This window comes from Phalacrocorax carbo, chromosome 27 (genome assembly GCF_963921805.1).
Source record: "Phalacrocorax carbo chromosome 27, bPhaCar2.1, whole genome shotgun sequence".
Classification (NCBI taxonomy): Eukaryota; Metazoa; Chordata; class Aves; order Suliformes; family Phalacrocoracidae; genus Phalacrocorax; species Phalacrocorax carbo.
Window position 1 is genome coordinate 2,147,043 of NC_087539.1, and position 17,687 is coordinate 2,164,729.

Sequence of the window (17,687 nt, forward strand, 5' to 3'; positions counted from 1 at the left end):
GCTACAGAGCAGATGCGCTCTTGGATGCAAAGCTCATGTTTATTCTGTTGTTCTGCATGCTGTGAGTGCTCCAGAGGAGTTGCTCCTGTTGAGAGCGCTGCTCTATACGAGTTAGTCTTCAGAAAATTTGTACTCTTAAATACCCTGTGCAAACTCCAAGGGGTGCCTGATTATCAGCACAACACACACTGGAGACCGCTGCGAAGTGTGGCTTTGGGTTTACTTCTCTTTACAGACAGCCTATAGGTTATTTGCATGAGTTAATAAGGCAAGAGAGAGAGGAAAAACACAGACAGACTTGGGGAGCAGAGTCTGTTTTGGTTGAAAACATCTCTTCTGTTTTCCGTGAGGCGGCAGCTGCTTGTCAGGTCTGCGCTGACAGAACTTTGAAGCACGCTCCAGTAATCTGTCTGCATTTCTTCGTTTCCCCTTGCTGTTTCCAACATGCTAAAAATCATCAAAACAGTGAAATACTGTCCCGCGGCTGCAGGAAGAGGAATGAGAGTGTGTTCCCAGTATCCAATCATCTGCTTATTCTGCTTGTTCTTAAGAATAGAATTTATTGAAGCAATTTATCCTGACTAAATGTGATATAAATCTGAGCACATGTATGTACATACCAGTCATATTCTGTAGTGAACGAGCAGCTAAATCTTTCTTTAAAGAATGAGTGAATCCTCCTGACACTTTGCAAGATCAAGTAAACTGAGGTTTTTGCAGTGTGTTGGTCCTGAGTTGGTTTTTTTTCTAACAGAGCTGCTTGTTATGCTTTCAGAAGTAGCTGGCAGGCAGCCTGAAATGCCATTGGGTGTTTGTTTTGTTTTCCTGCTCTCTGTTTCAGTTAGTGTTATCAAAGCCCTGGGAGTGACAGCTGATCCATTTCTTTAATTTCTCAAATAGCTTTTTATATGCATCGGAAGCATAAATATGAGGTAGAGAGACCCCGAAGTTCGTCATATTGGCAAAGGCAGCAAGCTGCTTAGGCGACAGTGGTAAGGACAGATTTCTGACCTGCGTTTAATTAAAAAGCATAGGCTTGGCTGCCTTGTGAAATACAGCAACCCCCCTCCATAATAATTATGCTGCATGTTTAACAGTAGAAATAAGCACATCCCCAACCTTATCCCACGCAACCAAGTTTAAATGCATAGGAGTGATTTAAACAATCCTGAAACACTTCCAGCGCCAGCCTGGCTTTGACAGCAAGGGGCATTACAACTGTCCTTTAAAGTTTTGTGACTTCGCCGCTGCTTAGTACCATAGCTCTTAGCTTGGAGCTGCCTGATCCCTTGACGGTTGCTGAATGTGGCGCTGGTCTGGCAGAGGACTCCTGAGTTTTGTGGTTAGTTTGAGAACAGACTGTAAAAACTGATGCCCCAGGCTCCTGTTGTAGTCCAGCTCACCCGCGTACCTGGCTGTGAGGACTCCTGAGAGGAGCTTTCAGGCTCTAATCTCACCATGTGCTTAGCTTGCCAGCTCTAAGTATGGTCGTTCCTCTAAGTATTACGTCATCGAAGTGCTGTTCAGACACAAACCCGTGAGCCCCCACTAGTGCAAACTTGTGCCGCTCACCTTGTAGGCAGGTAACCAACTTGTCAAAGCGTGCGCAAATCATTGACTAAATAGAGAGTAAGAAATCTGGAACTAACGATTCTTGCTTCTACCTTCAGCTTGATAAACAGACTGGAGCTCCTGGGAGCCTTGGCTATGCTGAGAGCCATGGGACAGATCCTTGGCTCTTATTGGCAGCTCAGACAGGCGCCAAGTAAGATTTGGGAGGGAAGAAACGAGGTCCAGGCTGACCAAGACAGCAACTGTTGACTTTTATTTGGTCTGTGTCCTGATATCATAGTCTTACCAGCTGCCATGCTGCGAAGGTGATGGTAAAATAACTCCAGTAGTCATTCAGTTGATGTTTCCTTTGTGTCTGGCCTGATTTCTCTTATTATTTTCTTACAGAAGGAGCAGTAATTAGGCTGCCCTCTGCTAGGAGTGGGTGATGAAGGACTAAGTCCTGTGTCTCGACTTATTCAGAGTTGTAGCTTTGCAGCTAACTGGAAGGTTTAGATGCAATATTTTTGGACCTCAAGCACTGGTGATAAAAAGCGTTCCATCGGTTTTGTGCTTCTCTTCCTTGTAGCATCAGGGAGTTGATCCCAGCAGTGGTCTGGTATTACAAGAAGGTCTGACCGCTTCAGCCCTCCTTGCTAGAGACTGCTTTTGCATGTTAAAACTTCCTGAGGAAGCCTGTGCCTTCAGAGCAGGTCGTGACAGCAGCTCGTGTGTCCACTGTTAGGATGCAGCAGATGCACCTACATCAGCTGCTTCAGGGCCCGAAGGAGCTTCCCCTTGGAGGAGGATCAGTTGGTCGTGGAGAGGTGGAGGTGAGATACCCTTTGTTTAGCAGGCAGGAGCAACAGGTCAGTATTTTGGTTTCTCGAGTTCCTAGTTTGGAGCTTCTGTGGAAGTTCAGAAGGATGGTATGAAGAGTCCTGTCGTTTCAGTGTGCCCCCGCTCAGACTCATCTTCCTGTCATCCGTGCCCATGTCACCTCAGAGCTGCTGTCGTCTCCTGCCGTCCCACCCTCCGGTTCTGCAAGCCCCGTTTCACTTCTGGGGGCTTTTCTGGGGGGCTGCTGTGGTGGCTGGATGGTCCTGGCCATCTTTATTGCCTTTATTACGCTTGTCCTACGCTAGGGAGCGTTTTGGCCGCTCTCCCGTTCCATTTGCGAGAGGGCTGTTTATCCTTTGTGAGTTTGTGTTTGCATAGGCCCTGGAGTTTTGCTTAATAAAGCCAAAGATAGTCCAGTGTTGTGGACGTCTCTCCCCTTTTTGTGGGAGAAGAACTGGCAGCTGCTTTCTCCTAGCTTTTGGTTGTGCTGTTGTGTGCTGTGGCTGCGCCAGGGCTTGAGGAGGGGAATTCCACCTCTTGTAGCCACCCATTTTAGCTGCGCGCTGCCCTAGCACATGGTAATAGAAAAATAATCTTTCATTCATATTAAAGAATAATTGATTTCTGCGTCTTTTCAATAAAAGCGAGAGGGGACTGTTTTCTGTAGTGCATGCATTCACCCTGTGCTGCTAAGTCACATTCTTGGAGCACTTTCTCATATAGCTCCTAAAAATAACAAGTCTCCCCACCCTCTCGCTGCTGCTCAGTGTGTGCGCGCGCGTGTGTGTTAATGGTTAGAAATGCAAAAAGCTAACTCAAAGAGCCTGTGTCTTCGTGGCCGCATTTTGGCTGCGTTCTGGTTTCATTTCTGCTCTTGGCTGTAGCAAGCTGACATGCGTCGCTGAAGCCAAGTGCCGAACTTGGAGTAAGAGATGCTGGAAGCAACGTGAACTGCCAGAACATGTTCGCACAGTAAACCCCCTGAAGAGATAGCATTTGCTTTATTATAGCTTTTTAAAATCCTGCTATAAAAATATCAGTGGGTGGAGGGAACCATTATTTCTTGAATTTGAGGTGGTGGGGGTTACTTTATTTACTCTTATTTTTTATTAATAAGAATAGCTTCTCTTGTAGCATAATAGGACTGAGTGTTTTGTTATCCTTGGCTATAATCTGTGATAAACTACCCCTGCCATCAGCCTTGTAGTTTACTCACTAGGGAGCCAGATTATTGCCTTGTAAAACGGAGCACCACTCCTATAATCCCTTAATTAATTAAATGACAAATTTTAGTTCTCTCCCATTGAAAATATAACTTGTACATAGAGAGGACTTGGATTTATTTGATCGCTTCTTGCTTGCACTTTTTTTTTTTCCTGTAGATTGTCACTGTCTTTGCTTATGTGTCTGTGCTTTCTGCTGTAAATACTAAGGGAGGGTGAAGCAGGCTGTGTCCTTCCTCGAAACCGTCCGTCTGGGGATGTTCCGTAGGTCCTTGCTGCGCCAGGCGGTCCTTTGCAAGAGATGAGCCATGTCCCCGTCTTGCAGGTGGTGACACTGAGATGCAGAAGGTCCCTTGGCCCTTCAGAGAATCGGTGGTGGGCCTCGGTGGGAGCCCAGGCGTGGAAAACTGCTCCTTTCCCACCCACTGGCCCACACTGTCTCACTGTCACGGTTCCCAATGAGCCCTTCGAGCTGCGATGCCACGTTTTCTCTTCGTATGTGAAAAATCGACTGGGCCCTCCGAAGTCTTATTTAAACTTGGGTTGGATTAATTTCTCTTCCCTGATTGTGTCTAGGGCACAAAGAGATCCTCCTTCCCGGCGGGCGCGGCGTTGATTAATTACAGCCCTGCAAAGGGCAGCTTCTGCTCTTGATATTTTTAATTTTTTTAGCTTATTTAACAATTTCCTCTTCTCTCCTTTCTCCTCAGCTTAGCTCAGCTGCATGAAATATGGGAGACGACAGGCCGTTTGTGTGCAATGCCCCCGGCTGTGGACAGGTACGTTTACAGTATACTTTATTGTGAATGTGTCGTTGTGAATCAAAGTGGCTGTTTTATCACTGAGGCAAAGAGTTTAAAGCCGGTGTTTTACGTGATCACTGGAGGTAATCAGATCAGAGGATTTGCAGTGTGTAAATCCAGGTTATGAGCAAGTGCAGGCACTCCAAAGTAATGAAATCTGCCTTGCTTTGTGGCGTATTGTTATTCTGCTGGTGTTTTCCACGAGACCCACACAGCGAGAAAACATGCTGATCTCCTGTTAATGTTTTCTGATAACATTGCTCATCTTCTTTCAAGGCTATTTAACCAAAGGACAGGTATTCGTTCTCTGGATGAGTTACCTGCTATAGCATATTCTGTAAAGCAGCTGAGAATGTGACAGTTGATGGTTTGCGTTATGCGAACCCCAAACTGCCGTAGTCTATTTTGAGCTTCCAAAAACAACAGAAAAAAACCCAAACTCAAACCCCGTTGTGAACTTTTCCTTCGCAGACAGCGTGCTAGAGTTGGCTGTGGCCTTGCAAAACTTTTTTGTTCGCTTTCTTAGGGCAAATGGTGATTGCTTTGAATGAGTCACGTTCCCTTTTTGGTCGTGCGACCTTTCTCGTAGGCTCGCCTGCCTGGGAAGCACCTTTCCGTTGAGTTTTGTTTAGTTTTGCAGTGACGCTAATGCTTTCCCAGAGCCGAGCTTAGGGTCTCTCCAGCGCTCGGTGGTGCGGCGTCTTGGCGGTTCACATGCCGTGTTAATGGGAGGACCAGGGGGATTGTGCAATTATTGCTGGGGCGGTTTTAATGGGAGCTATTAGAAACTGGGGCTTCTGTGGAAGTACAGCCCTGTGCAGAGTCCAGGGAGAATTGGGTTTGTCTGTTCTGAAGCGCTCGAACCTCAAAATGCTAAGGTGCTTTTTGCAGGGGAAGGTGTGGGGAGGGAATTGTGGCTTTTAATTAGATATTAAGTGATGTGCGCACACTTTGTTTCCCTGGCTGTAACCGTTGGATGTCAGGTTGCCAAACTATTCTGGCTGTGACGTGTTTGGGAGCTCTAACCGATCCCAGGGTACTCCCCCTGTCATCGCCCCCCCTTCCCAGTTCTTCAGTGTATTTAATATCTTAATGCCTCTTGTGGGTCTCTCAATTGAAATGAAAGATAATTCTGCATCCCCAGGGCACGTCCTCTGAGACTGCGTGTGAATTCTGTGTCGCGTTTATTTTTCTGGTGCAGAAATGGGTCAGAAATCTCCAGGTAACTCTTGACATCTGGGGCTTTTTAAAAATACACCGTTAGGACTTCTCAGCTTTTTGGTCATTCTAGCACTAGTCTCATCTGAAGCATTTTCTCTCCACTTTCTCTCTTCCTCTTTTTTTTGCTTCTTTCTTTCTAGGCTGCTTTTTATCTTAAACTTCTTTGCCTGTGAAATTGTGCAAGTCATTTATAAAATGTATTAGCTGTATTTGAGCACTTAATGATGTGAGGACTTCAATCATACAACCTTAAAATCAGATTCAAACAAGCAATTAAGGCAAACAACAATGTATTTAAATTTAATCTCCCACAATCTCCCACAAATGACATATAAAGGTGGTTGCTTCCTCCTTTCGTTGTTCCAGACTGCTGCTTATGGGTAATTCTGACAATTCTTCATGTTAATATTGAAATGTTAGAATCCGGGTAATTCATACCGCTATGATTCATTGTGATCTAACCTGACCTCGTGCACAGTTTCCTAGAACGTCCTTCAATACCTGTTCAAACCAGAGCGTGTATTAAATAATGATGATCCAAGCTTGATTTAAAATATTTCCAGTGATGGAAAATTCACCACAGCCCTTGGTTAAGTTGTTCTAATAGTTAATTGCTCTCACTGGTAAGGAAAAATTATGCCTTATTTTCAGTCTAAACCTGTTCGGCTGCAGCTTCCAGGCTGTGGATCTTGTTAATTTTTGTTTGTTAGACACAAGATCTTTCCTATCAAATTTCTGATGTCGGTAGGTGTTTGCTGCTCAAGTCATCCCTTCACAGTGCTTCGGATTAACTAAATACATGGAGCTCCGAGCCTCTCCCTGTAAGTCCTAGTGTCTTACGTGCATTTTTTTTGTCCTCTACTCCGTACATCAGCCTCAGGTTGAAGGTCTTTAAAAGCCTTTACGAATCCTGCTCACCGCTAACACGCAGCAGTACCGCTGTAGAAGCGCAGTGGTACCTGAGAGCCGTACAGACCGTCGCAGAAGGATCATCAGCTAAAATTAATGTTTGGTGAGCTGTTATTTTCCGGGGCAAGTGGAGTAAAATTGAATCGTTGCAAGGAGCTGGACAGGGTAGTGCAGCTGGTAGCTTTCAATATTAAAAATAAATCCGAATTTGAAGTTGGGGGGCTGGTGGTGGCCAGCAGCTGTCTGCAGGGCTCAACCTCTGAAGCACGTGCTGCATTGTTTCCCCAGCAGTTCGTGCTGCCTTTTGGCACTAAACCCTGACCCTTGACAAGCCACCATGGATCACCCCGTCAGAAATGGCTTCTTTGTGTGGACTCACGTTAAAGTGAAGCCTTAATGAGGGTTGGAGGTGGCTGCACTTATCTCGGTTCATTCCTGAAGATGGAGACCCTTGTCTTCAAACAGAGGGGACAAAAAGGAGCAGTCAGCTCTGTGCGATCTGCTACAGAAACATCCTGACCTTCCCGCAGGTGCTGAGTGCTTACGGCTCCTGTCAGAGTCTGTACGATCCAGGGTTTTGAGCTTTCTGGAAGGTAATCTGGTTTTTTTTCACCCAGGCACACAAACGCATGCCCAAGTGGTGCTGTGTTATTGCTTACAGCTTTTTTTCCCCAGCTCAAAACCAAGCCAGGCTGTGGCCGGTGCTGGAGAGGGAGATTTCATTGCAGGATTCAGCCTTCTTTTTCTGATTCTTTAAGACCTTTGGGTGCATTTTGCTTAGGAAAAAAGCCATTTGAATGGGAGAGTGTCGGTGGCTGTTGAGCCTTTTTGATCATTGGCATCAACGTTTTCAGGATGACGCCGGCCTCACTGGGTCCTTTCAGCACGGTGGCTCCAGCGTCTCCGTTCCTTTCTTTGATTTCTAAACCTTTGATCCCATGCCCAGTCCATTGGCATGTTTTTATCCCTGCAGATTCCTGCTCTTTTGGGTATTCTCCTGTTTGAGGGGTGCACTCTGGTTTTGGTGGGTTGCTCCCGTGGGAACAGGCTGCTTTGGTCCTGAGCAAATTGGGATGGGCTTCTGGATTTCTCTGTCAGCTGGGGCAGCAGGCATGGGGACGAATCGCCCGGTCCTTTTCCGCTTGCTAAAATTAGTGATCTGCCTCTTGCAAACGCTGCCTTGAGATGTGCAGTAGCACGGGAGGTCACAGGAGAAGGAGAAGGGAGAGCACAGCCAAATTAATTTGAACAGGAGACTGGAGACAATTACTGTGAAGCCAGTGGTGATTTTCCCCTTTTTAGTTTAAAGAAAATAAAATTATTTTGCTTCCCGGTGTAATTTCTTTGAACCATTATCTGCTGCTTTCCCTCTGTAGCTGGTACCAGCCCTGGTTTTTATGCTGCATGCCCTTTTTTCCTCCTTTTCCTTCACTCTTTCTACATAGAAAAAGGCTGTAAAGTTAACTTTTCAGGGAAGTGAGGAGGGGAAGGAGGGAATGGCCACCGAAAATAGATGAGCAGATCTTGACGTACCCCCCCGCACCGTATCACCACAGCTAGTGGGCTCTCGGTGGGTACGTAAACATGTTTTGGTTGCTAGGTCTTTAATGGTGGTTATTTTTGGATTCTGTGTGCGATCGCTACCCAACAGCGAGTCTGCTGTGACACAGCTGACTTCTAAATGTGCCGCATATACTGCTTTTAAAAAAGATTCTTCTCAAGGTCATTGATCTGGTTTCTTCTCGAAGAGGACAGGTGACACATTTTTCCCTGACCCCCTTCCCCCTGGCCCTCTCTGCGTAGAGGGAGAAGAGCTATTCCCCAGCAGGGACGTGCCCCCCTGCCCCACGCCACTGCTGAAGGAGGGGAGGGAGGTAGAGGCAGGCCCCTGCTTCCGAAATGTCTGCGGAAGACGTAGAGCTATGCCTCGAGTAAGGCTTTCATCGAATCTGTTAAGTGAAACTCATCTGGGGGTGGTGTGCGCTGCTAATCATTATTAAAATCTTCTAATCCCATTTAAAACATACTGAGTGATGAAAGGCAGCCTTAGCGCAACGAAGTGTTAGCTGTAAACTTTAGTGTTGCCATTAAAGTTGAAAGGTATTAACTAAGTCTGTATAATGAGACAGCTCTGACTCATTAACACAAGGTAATTAAAACTTTGGCCGTCCTGTCTAAGGCATTTAGAGCAAAGGTCTGGAAGGAAGGCGGGGGCTTCGGATGCTCTGGTGCTGCTTCATTACTGTGAGCTAGTGGTGGCAGAGGGAAGTCGCTCAACGTCTGCCTCTATAATCCTCCCGTATAAAACTGTGTTAAACCCTTCTCAGGGTGCCTGATGGCTGATTTGGGCAGGCAGGCTGGCAGCGTGACGTGTGGGTTGGTGGATAGACGTGCCTCTCCTGCTCCTCTCCGGCAGGCTTCAGGAGCGCTGGATGCTTGAGGCTTTATGAAGTGTCATAACGGAGGCACATCTTTATTAATAAAACTGTTTTGTCCACTCCTGTTGCCCAAACTAATGGCGGGGCTGTAATATCGAATATATTCTACTGGGACCAAGACTTTCCCTAGCCCCTGCCTCCCCACTCCACACCATTTCACTTTTTATAAGTGACACAAATCATCACTCAGGTCCTAATTTCAGCGCTACAGTTATACAGGCCATTTCCTCAAACAATCGTTTGCTTTTTAAACCCACCCTTAATTTAACAATTTATTCCCCTTAAACCCATGCCACTGAGGTGATGCTCGTGCAGTGTCCGAGAAACGCGAAGCCCAGAACTTTCACGAGGCCAGAAAATGATTTTTCTTCTTTGTGGTTTATTGTATCCTCTTATCTTGTCATATAATAGAAATAATGTTTATGGCATTGAGGCCTCAGCATCACTTGGCATTTAACCAACCTCAAAAGCAGTTTATTGCTTTGTATACTCTGCCGCCATGACCATTATCCCTTAAATCTCTATTGCTTTGTAATATACGAGGCAACAAATGGCTTCTGCGATTGGTTAAATGTGGAACTGAAGCTAAGGTGTGTTTTGTAGCTTGTATAATCCAAACGAATATAGATTATTCCTTTTATATGAGTGCTGGTGTAGAGGGAAAAAACGGCCCTCTTCTCTTTCCAAGAAGCGGCGAGCTCTCCTTGCCACGGCTCAAACTTTCAGGCGGCCCAGGACATGCACGGTGCCTCGGCCGCTGGGAGGTTTGCCGTGGGATTTCCAGCCGTGGAGTTACCGCTCTGGGCAGCCTGAGCTGCCATTTGTACCCGTGTTATCTTTACCCCAGTTTCAGGTAGGGACCAGCTCCGCCAGTGCGAGGAACGAGTCTTGTCCCTGTCTCTGCAGATCTGTCGGTGGCCGAACGTCCTCAGCAGATCGTTCAGGACAAGTTATTGTGATTAAAAGAGGCAGAATAGTATCGTGAAGCAAGTAGGTAGGTGTGTAGAGCAGCCCAGAGGTGAGAGGAAGGTGCCTGTGCCCATTTGCTTTACAACAAAACATCTTTCTTTTGCTATAATTTGAAAGGTTTGCTTTGTTACCCTCCTCCTCTCCTTCCAGTTATGGGCTGAAGCACAAGGTAAGAAAATATTCCCTGTCTCAGAGCTGCCAGGAGCCACCTTTACTCATATGAGAAAATCCAAAGGGATGTCTCAGCCCTGCTGGACCTCGCTGCCAGCCCTGGCTGGGACCACGCGTGCGCGGGACGCGAACGTGTTTGGTTTGAATGTGAGCAGATACAGAAAGAAATACTTGTGTGTGGATTTAACAGCCTCCTTAGGGTCTGCCTCTTGAGACTTCGTTCCTGAAGCTTGTGAAGGGAGGCCAGACAAGCTGCCTGAGAAATTCAGAGAGTTAAAAATCGAATCTTTGAGAACCCTCAGCCCAATTGGCTACCTGCTGTTAGAGCAAACAGGAATTTAAATGGTTATTAAGCAGAGTTATGACACCCGGTCCTCCAGTAGAAATTGTTACTGTCCTGGCACGGGAACTGAGTGGGACTGGACTTGGACGCAGGCGCAGGGTGTTTTTCCTAAAGAATTCAGGCTCCTAACACCCACTGATTTAATGAGGTAGGAGCCGTTATGTCTTTGGAAACCTGAGCCTTATTAATCGGGAGAATGGCTTCTGTGGAGCAGGGTGGATAATGCCAATCACCGAGGCTGGATAGGGCTGGTGAGAGTGGCAAGCCAAGAGCAGGACTTGCAACTGGCCCCGTCCGGGGTTACGTGGCACAATCAACATCGGGTCTCAGCTCCTGGGGTGCCCTGGGTGACCCGGAGACCCCGATGCTGTGGGGCTCGGTGTGTGTCACCGGGGGACGCGAGCAGAGGGCTGGATCACACGGGAAGCAGTTCCCGTCCGCCTGCGAGCCCTTGCGGGTGGCCCCAGACGGTACAAAGACATCCCCTGCACAGCCGAAAGGGTGGCTCCCCGTTGGGGTCGAGCTGCGGCTGACGCCCCCCTCTACCAGTCAGGTATTAAAATGAAAAATTGTGGATGTTAATGATGGAGCGAGAATAAAATCCTTCTCTGAGCTTTTTGTTATGCTTGGGCACAGATACCCCTTGTCTGTAGTTAGCATGCAAAGTCACGTATGTGTTGTGTCCCTACTGCACCCAAGTGATTTGAAGAGCTGAGCCATAAACTAGAGTTTCTTTTCTGGTTTTTAAATTGAAGCAAACGTCTGAAGCTCTGTGGCGAGGAATTCCTAGCTGTATACGCCTGCTTGCTTCACATCTGCAGCTTTTTATTTGAAGCTGCCACAGCTGAAATAAAATTCTACAGAGAAACATCTTGGTTAAAGGTCTTCTATTATTTTCCAGGAATGCAGGTTTCCAGAGTTAATTATTTATTTCAAATTAAGGCCTTTACAGCTGCGGTACCTGTACATCAAGCACAAAATGGCAGATGCTACACAGATCTCCGAGCGTTTACAGTATGTAATGGGTCTGCGTAAAAGTACTGGTTGGTTATAGTAACTCTTTAGGTTGTTAGCATCAAAAGAAGTGAATTAATTTGACTTGTAACTCATGTATTGTCAGCAGAGTAAAATGATATCTCCCACCTCTTGCTGAAGGTATTTTTGGAGGTGGGGAGGAGAAAGCTAATTTTGAATAATAATAAGCTTGAGAAGGCATCTGAAACCAGTAAACGTTTATTTTTTACACTCCTATAACTTAAAAATGGCCAAACCAATTTAAACCAAATTGGATAATAAAAAATATTGCTCCTAGGCTGAGCCCCTGTATGCCAAGTTCCAGTCTAGAATGAATTTTTATGACCAAATTATAAACCCCCTAGAAATGAAGGTTTAAAATGGAAATGTTGACAGACCTTTAACTACAAAAGCACTATAATAGAACTTCTTTTTTTTATAAAATGGCTGTTTTAAAATATAATTAAGACTTAAATATTATTTAATAGCAGCATTTCCTGTAAGTTAAAATCTTTATCATTCCTATGGCTGGGATTCATTGCCAGTTCTGAGAATGCCAGCTCTGCTTTGCATTTGGAGCACGTGTGCAGTGCTGAACCGACACAGACACTTGTCTGTCAAATGGAAATGGGTCTGGACAGCTTTCCAAATTCCCCTTTTCTAAATAAGAGCCTGGATGCCAAAGGACATGCTGGACCCCTGCACGAATCCTGCGGCTCTGGGAAGAAACCGCCGCGTAAGCCTCTGCCAAAGACTCAACTTTTAATAACGTGATACGCCGGTGGTTCATTCTTCGCAGCAAAACATGTTTGCATCCCCTCCGGCTGATTAGGTATTAATTAGGAGTTGTGCTTTTAGCGAGACGGCTGCTTCGGTGTTCTCGGCACATGCCGACAGCCTTTCAGGCCGCTTTGGAAAGCTGTGGACGGAGCAGCCGGTCTGGCCGCGATGAATCTGGGAGCCCCTCGCGCCGCAGAGCGGCGGCTCGGAGAGCTGTCCTTGCAGGCAAAAGAAAAGGCTTTTCTTTTGCAAAGGCTTTGCACAGGCTTCTCCCCCCTCCCGGAGGGGTGTGCTTGCTGTCGCAGCTCCGGACTGCGGTCCTCCCCGATGCCCTTTTTATTAGCCCTGGTGCAAGGCTATGGCCTGGTGCCACGGGGCAGGAGGGTGCTGCGCAGCTGTCACACCCCACCCAGCGTGGGGCTTGGTTTTCATCCCTGCCCCCTTTCTTGGACTTGCTAATTCCTCTCTTTTGCTGCCTTTCTTCCCCCGCCACGTGAAATGCTGCTGTTTAAAAATAACCCCTGGATAGTCGCCGCAGTGCCACCGATCTAGGGATTGCTGCAACACTTGGTTCCTGTACGGTCGCGTGGCTGGCTCGAAAGTGGAACTAGCAGTGGGAGAGCCACAGTTACGGCCCCGCATCTTCTCTCTTTTCCTGCTGGTTTTCTTGCTCTCCGCTGTCCTTCTGCAGGTGAATAAGCTTGCTGGCTTTAACCCTGCTGCCAAATGACAGCCCTTCTTACCAGGGGCGCTGATAGCGGGAGGCAGAGACCTGTGAGATCTTCACCTTAACCTGTTGGGGTGATATGTTTTATATAGGGTTTTTATTCTTTTTTTATTTTAAAAGTCTTAATCAGAAGACAACACCACGTAACCTGGAAATTAGGAATGTTCGAAGGTGAAACTCTGCGATGCTACAAGCACACTTGTACGTGCACACGCTGTTGCCCGTCCTCCTCCTCCTCCTTTCTCGTGGGAGCTGCAGGAGTTGCTCTCCCTTCTGCAGCCACGTGTGAAGGGCTGGGTGTGTAAGAGCAGCTTTTTCCCTCCTACGCAGGGACAGCCACAAGCTGGGACGTCCACCCCTAGGGCCATTCTAGGAGGGGGCTGTTTTAAAGGGCAGGCAGTGAAGCAAAATTTGCCTGGAAACTGTTACTATACGTGTTTTCAGCTGTTGCAGTGTCCTCTTCCTGGGTGTACTGCGTGTGCAGCACTAGAATTTCACTGGCAAAAGGTCTCTGGAAGCCGCAGGGGACGTGCTTGATAAGGCTCTGCTGCATATTTCACTAGAAACCACACCGCTCTGCTTGATGAAATATATTTGTGGGGTTTTTTGTGTGAAGTGATTGCTTACTAGCACAAATTGGATTAGTGTGTTACGTAGAAAAGTAACTTCAACTCGTGTTAGTTCCTTTCTAGTTCGTATTCTCTCAGAAGCACCTGGCCTGTGACTTTGGCTTCTTGCTCTGGAGATGCAGCGAGATATGGCCGTAGCTTTTACGTTCCTCTTCTGGTGAATGCCTGTTCTAAAACAAGCCCTTGTTAGGATTTCTTAGCCATATTGGCTGCTACGGCAATTAAAATGAAGAAATAGCACCTCTGGATTTGAAGAAATAGCTGCTTGGGTTTCCCCTCTATCGTCTTAGAGATGCTGTGCCTAGGCTGCAGAATGCCTAATAACACCTTAAAATATGCAGAAGCCAGCTTTAATGCAGGTCCTGTCAAAGAAAACGCTATCGGAGGATGAGCAGTGCCGCAAAGCATTGGCTCGCCGTCCGCTGCCGCCGTATCAGGCACGCTTTCCAATTGCTTCATTAGCATACTTGTTCATTTTGGCGTAAAAATGGAGTATATGAGGCGGCACACAACCAGTAAACCTATTTCATGTGGCAATAGAATAGCCAGTAATGGATCTAATTGCCCTTTTGGAGCACCTCTTGTCCCAAAGGATTCTTCAACCGGTCACAAATCACATCAGAAATGCACCTACCGCTGAGCTGCGGCGCTGGGGAAGGTGCGTTTCTGGTCTCCCGCGCAAAGGGAGCCCCTCCTGCCAGCGAGACGGGGGCTGAGAGCTCGAAGGCAGCCACACGGTTTTCTTCGGAGCCGCTTAAAACTTTGTTTAACCTTCCTCGTTTCAGAGGAAGGGCGCTGAGCAGCGCTGCGGGGCGTCAAGCCTTATTTCCAGGGAAAGCTGGACTGTCAAGCCATCTGCTTTTCGATGGGTGACTTGCAGACTCAGCAACTATAAATATGTAGAGATAGAGCGCACGCCAAGATATGTTCCTATATAAAGTCATATATGTATATCTACATATATATTTATATGAATATGAGCATATCCTGGCTTTATACGCCTCTTTATTGGGGCTGTTTGATGCCACATACTTGAGGGCAGCAGGAAGGCAAGTCAGCAGCGGTCATTACTCTGGGTGTCGATGTAAGAGAGCATCCTCTGCTTGAAAGGTGGCCCCTGGGGGGTGCCGGGTTTGCAGGGTAGCCGTTGCTGCGCGTGCTTTGCTCGGGGCTTGCTCTTTCAGAGAGGGCATTGCCGTTCTCGCCTCCCCTCTCGCAGGGCGCGCGGGAGCCCCCGTGCGCATCGCACACCTGCAGCACCCCTCGGTCGCGCCGCTCGCAGGCCAGCAAAGCCCGTCGAGCCGGGGCTGGAGTTTCTCAGAAACTGCCAGGTTTCTAATTATTTAAATTTCTGTTTTGGTTGGTTTTTTGGTTGTTTCATGTTTGTTTTTTTTTTAACTGAGCCATATCCTCGTTGTTCCCAGTTATGGGATGGTTTCCACTTTCTGCAGCAGCGGGGAATGAGGAGGGAGGGTTTCCCCTTTCTTGGGAACATGATCAGGGCTGCAAAAATACCCACAAAGGAACATGGCCGTGCACTTGCAGGGAATGGTTTCTTCTCTTTTTGATTTAAGGGAGTTTCACAGCCACGGAGCTTCTGCTTGGAACGAACTAATCTCAACCCAGTCCTTACCTAAAGCTCTTGCTCTATATCAAAAATGCAAACTGCGTGTGCTGCTAGCACAGAGCCATAAATTGAGCCAGGCTCTTTTATTAACTTGAAATTAGACTGATCTAAAAGCTTGCTTGTGGTCTTGAGCTTAATAGGAGCAGAAAGCTGCCGGTGGCTGCATGCTCTCGCAGCCGCATGTGAACCTGTGAGTGTTGCCATGTTGACTGTGGCTTGTGAGTTTAACCTCATGTGATCTTATCTCAAGAACTGCAAAACCTGTTTTTCATCCGTGCTGTACGGCAAACGAGAAATAGGGCACGGGGTTTGGAGGTTTTGGAGGGAGGAGGGTTGGTTAAGAAACGGGATAGAGATCTTAAGGTACAGTCAAAGGCACCGTACGCTCGGTATTGAGCTTTTCCTCCTGCTTTTGAGCTCTGGGTTTTTTCTTGGCCGGCAAAATACTTCCTTATGTTAAAACCAGTCTTTTGAAGACAAGGCTGTTTGGTTTTGTGGGATTCTTTTGTTGTTGTTGCTAATCTCTGAGAAAATTAAGAATGCTTTGTATTTTACTGCATGAGCAGATAACTTATTCCCCAAGTGCGGATGCAGCACGTAGCTTTGACAAAGGCCTCGATATCATGCTGTCATGGATACGTTTAATTTAAAAATAGGTGCCTGAGTCTGCAGGAGTTTTCTGTAAATTCCTTGCATAAAATCCAGGCAAGTTGTCGCCTACGGACAAAAATCGAGTAGGGGGGGCTCTGCCTGGGATTTCCATCTCCTTCCCCAGCAAAAACCATGCTGAGGCTGCTGCGCTGGGTCGCAAGGAGAAAGACAGGCGTGTTTTCCTTATGCTCCTTAAACCCTGGACGGAGTTATTAGTAACCAACAAGCCTGTGACCTGGTTTTATTTCAAAATCTAAATAACCGGGGGATTTTTTTTCTTTCATGAGCCCGCTTCCCCTGTTCAGTTCTCTAATCCCAGATAAACACAACTGAGCTTTGCAAAGACAGGACGAGGCAGCTAGAGATGGCTCCTGGTAATTGGAAAGGCAGCTAAGATCCTCTCTTTTTCTCCCAAGGATGCTCGCCGGGCTTTGTTGGATGGCGGAGGCCGCTCCGCCCCTCTGCGGCAGCCGGGCCGGCGGCTGCTGGCGCAGAGCAGCGCGTCGGGCGCTCGATGCGGCTCTCCGTGGCGGCGGCGGTAGCGGCGATGCCGGAGCACAGGCGAGCGGGAGGTGCCGTGTCCTTATGCACTTGGTGGGGAGAAACCCCCTGCAGCATCTCATTGCTGGAGAGCAGGGTGGAAAAAAACCCTTTAAGCCGTAATATTTTGGGTCCTTTCTAGAGATTTCATGTGAGATCTGAGAATGAAAGCAGAGCTATTCATAGGAGTGATTTCTACTCATGCCTTTTTTTAAGCTTCAGGGGGTTTTGGCTAACATTTCTCTCCCCTCGGTGGTTGCTGCTTTGCATGAGAACCTTCCTCAAAGAGTCAGTTCTTGGGTCGAGGTGTAAAAGCTCACAATAAATACATTTACTTCTAGTAGCTCTTTTGACACGGGTGGAACTGTGAGATTTGTAAAGGCCTGATGGATTCGCTGGGCGTTATCCTGCCGCTGGGGGATTGCGATGCTGTAGCCGCACAAAGGACTGGCATGTGGAAGGAAAAAAAGCACCTTTTGGGCTTTTTCTCCTCTGCGCATAAAGAAGAGGGCACGTGGCCGATCTGCAGAAATCCCCTTTGTGTACAGAAGGTAGCAAGCGGGGATTTTTAGCTCTTTGCCATGGTTCACCCCTTCCCTGGGTTAGTGGTGCTGTCTGGAGGAATTTAGGCTAAAGCAGGTCCTGGGTGTGTTGGCAGAAAAGCGAAGGTCCGTGCAGGAGAGGCTGAGCTGTCAGCTTGGTAACATCCCCGCCGTTCTTAAAAGATCCCCTGCAAATCTCCTGCCGTGGTAAATCTCGGGAGGAGCGTGGCATCGTGTTTATTTAACACCTGCTTAATGATGCAAGCTGAGAAACTGCACCGCTACTTTCCAAGCACTTGTACCAGCTGTTTTGCTCAAATAATTTTTTTATATGCCGGATTAAAACAATAAAAACATTAAAGTCCTAAAATTCCCCCTGAGAGTAAACATCTAGACAATAAAGAATTGTGTGTGTGTAGGGGATGGGGTGGGAGAGTTTTGCAGCAGTGCAAAACAAGCTATAAATTAATCTCAGCAATAAAGCCTGCTAAATTAAACCATTTCATAAAATGAAGTTCTTGCAAAATGTCGAATCAGTCTGTCTTTGGGGCGATTAAAGATTTTTGGCTTCTTAACTTCTTCAGGTTATTTATAAATGGTTAATGTGTCTTGTAGCTGTGTCAGTCGCTGCTTTTAGGCAGAGGAGCGGGGTTTATTTTGGGGGATAGACAGGGTTTTATGGTCACTAGAATAATTGACAGGAATTCAA

The 17,687-nt window shown here is 47.1% G+C and overlaps 1 protein-coding gene across 4 annotated transcripts in view; it reads left to right on the top strand.

Moving 5' to 3' along the window:
• LOC104050286 (cyclic AMP-dependent transcription factor ATF-7) overlaps positions 1-17,687 on the top strand; it is a 70,186-nt gene that overhangs the window by 17,031 nt on the left and 35,468 nt on the right. For all 4 annotated transcript variants that reach the window (XM_064474403.1, XM_064474406.1, XM_064474404.1 and 1 more), the window contains one exon: positions 4,325-4,393. In XM_064474403.1, coding sequence (XP_064330473.1) covers positions 4,374-4,393 — 20 coding nt within the window. In that variant the 5' untranslated portion in view covers positions 4,325-4,373. The remainder of the gene's footprint in view (positions 1-4,324; positions 4,394-17,687) is intronic.